The 2,038-nt window shown below is 47.4% G+C and overlaps 1 protein-coding gene across 1 annotated transcript in view; it reads left to right on the forward strand.

The window, feature by feature from the left end:
* The first annotated feature begins 1,247 nt into the window (after positions 1–1,247).
* Zdhhc18 (zinc finger DHHC-type containing 18) overlaps positions 1,248–2,038 on the forward strand; it is a 51,727-nt gene continuing 50,936 nt past the window's right edge. Inside the window, exon 1 of the mRNA XM_012517295.2 lies at positions 1,248–1,252. Coding sequence (XP_012372749.2) covers positions 1,248–1,252 — 5 coding nt within the window. The remainder of the gene's footprint in view (positions 1,253–2,038) is intronic.

Here is a 2,038-nt window from a genome sequence, read left to right on the forward strand (position 1 = left end):
TTCACAGATAAATAGAAAACTGAACATGAGAAAAATTGGATGAGTTAAGAGAGAGGAAGGTTAGACATGGGCAGAAGGAGCCCCATATCATTTTTCCCAGTGCTGGGCAATTCACTCAGGGCTTTATGCATGCTAAGCAAACACTTCACCCCTGTGCCCCACTTGCTTTTACTTTTTACTTTTTAAGTTTTTTGTCTTTTTTTTTTTTTTTGGAATCAGGGTTTCATTATGCATTTCAGGCTGGACCTGAACTTACTTTGTAGTCTAGGCTGGCCTCAAATTTACAGCGATCCTCTTACCTCAACCTCCTAAGTGCTGGGATTACAGGTGTGCCACCACACCCAGCCATATGCATTTTTTAGATGAAAGTACAGAACACATAAAGAGACATTATAAGATTTGAGGAAAACTGAAAATCAAGTAAGATAGCTTTTAGTTTCAGTAAAGTTTCAAGAAATAAAAGATTTAGGCTTACAAGAGGACCCAGTTGATGTGGGATGACAGGAATCTATGCTGGAACCAGGATGTCCAATTTGTGTCTTTGTTTCACAGCTGAGAAGCAAAAGCGGAAGAAGTGTACCACAGATTCACTCCATTTGGGGCTCACCAAATCCAGTGCGTTTGGTTATGACTGGGGAGCCTTGGGCGTGTAGCAATGAGTGACCCCTGAGGTTACTGTTGTGGACTTCCTAGCACTCGGCATTATGGATGTCAACTTCCTTTCTGAGTGTGTGCTATGCTATTCTCTAGCTCTCTTCCTACCCCCTTGCTTAGGTTTTATTGTAACCCCAGTGTGATGGACAAATCCTACCCAATAATTTCTGTCCCCTGATGTTCACACTTGTGTGTGATCTACTCCTCTTGAATGAAAGAAGCACCTATGGCTTGCTTGTGAGCATAGTATAGGGCAAAGCTGACAACATGATATTCCTGTCATATGTATAATACATTATACAAACCTTAATAGACATTGTGACAAAGTTCTGCAATCCCAGAACTCAGGAGGCTGAGCCAAGAGGATCACCATGAACTCAAGACCAGCCTGGACTACATAACCATGTTCAAGGACAACCTGAACTTCATAGTGAATTCTGTCTCAAAACAAAACAAAATGCTGCTTTAGTTTTGGGGGTGTAGCTCAGTGGTGGAGCACTTGCCTAGTATGCAAGGTCCTGGGTCTGATCCCCAACACTACAAAACAAAACTTAAGTCTTAGCAGACTGCAGCTGGAAACCCTCCTCAGCATCATGAAGTAAGCAACCATTTTGGAGAAGCCCAGATGACAAAGAATTTCAGTAATCTCTAGAACTACAGTTGAAATTTGAGGGAAGCCTCATTCTGGCTGCCAGGAAAAATGCCGGCCCTTGGTCAGCAACCTGAATGGCCTTGAAGTAGACTCTTGACCACTGGCGTCTCCAGAGGAGTGTGCAGGCTAGATAACACCCTGATGAAGCTTTGTGAAAGTCCAAGCAAAAGTTTTAGCTAACCTGCTTCTGAACTCCTGACCTAGAACCTACGAGATAATAAATGCATTGTGTTAAGCCTTAAATCTGTGGTAATTTGGTCCACCCTAGAAGACTAATACACGCAGAATTCCTGGAAAAACACCGGGGCTCTCAAGCATGACCCCTGCTTTAGGTGATATGTAGGGAGCCCTGCGTGGGAGCTAGCACAGGACACAGCTGGGTACAGCAGGCCAGAGGGTGGGCCATACACATTCTCAGTTTTAAGGTGAATCCCATCCCCCACTCTGGTGCCCTCCAATCAGTCCCCAGAGCCGGGCAAAGCCGGGCCCTGGAATCACATACTGGGTCACACCTCAATCTCGGCGCTTGGCACGCTTCCCCTGCGCTCAGTAGCCTCCTAACCAACGGTATGATTGCAAAAAAATAGAAAGAGTTCTGCTGCGCGCATCTGCTGGGCGCTCCCGGGGCGGAAGGGCTCGCCCCGGCCCCAGCCGGGCAGACCCGACCTCAGGAGCGCCATCCCCGGCCCGGGCGGAGGGGGCGCTGCGGCGGGAGGCCGCGCGGGCCGGGGG

This window comes from Octodon degus, unplaced genomic scaffold (genome assembly GCF_000260255.1).
Source record: "Octodon degus isolate 3935 unplaced genomic scaffold, OctDeg1.0 scaffold00163, whole genome shotgun sequence".
Taxonomy (NCBI): Eukaryota; Metazoa; Chordata; class Mammalia; order Rodentia; family Octodontidae; genus Octodon; species Octodon degus.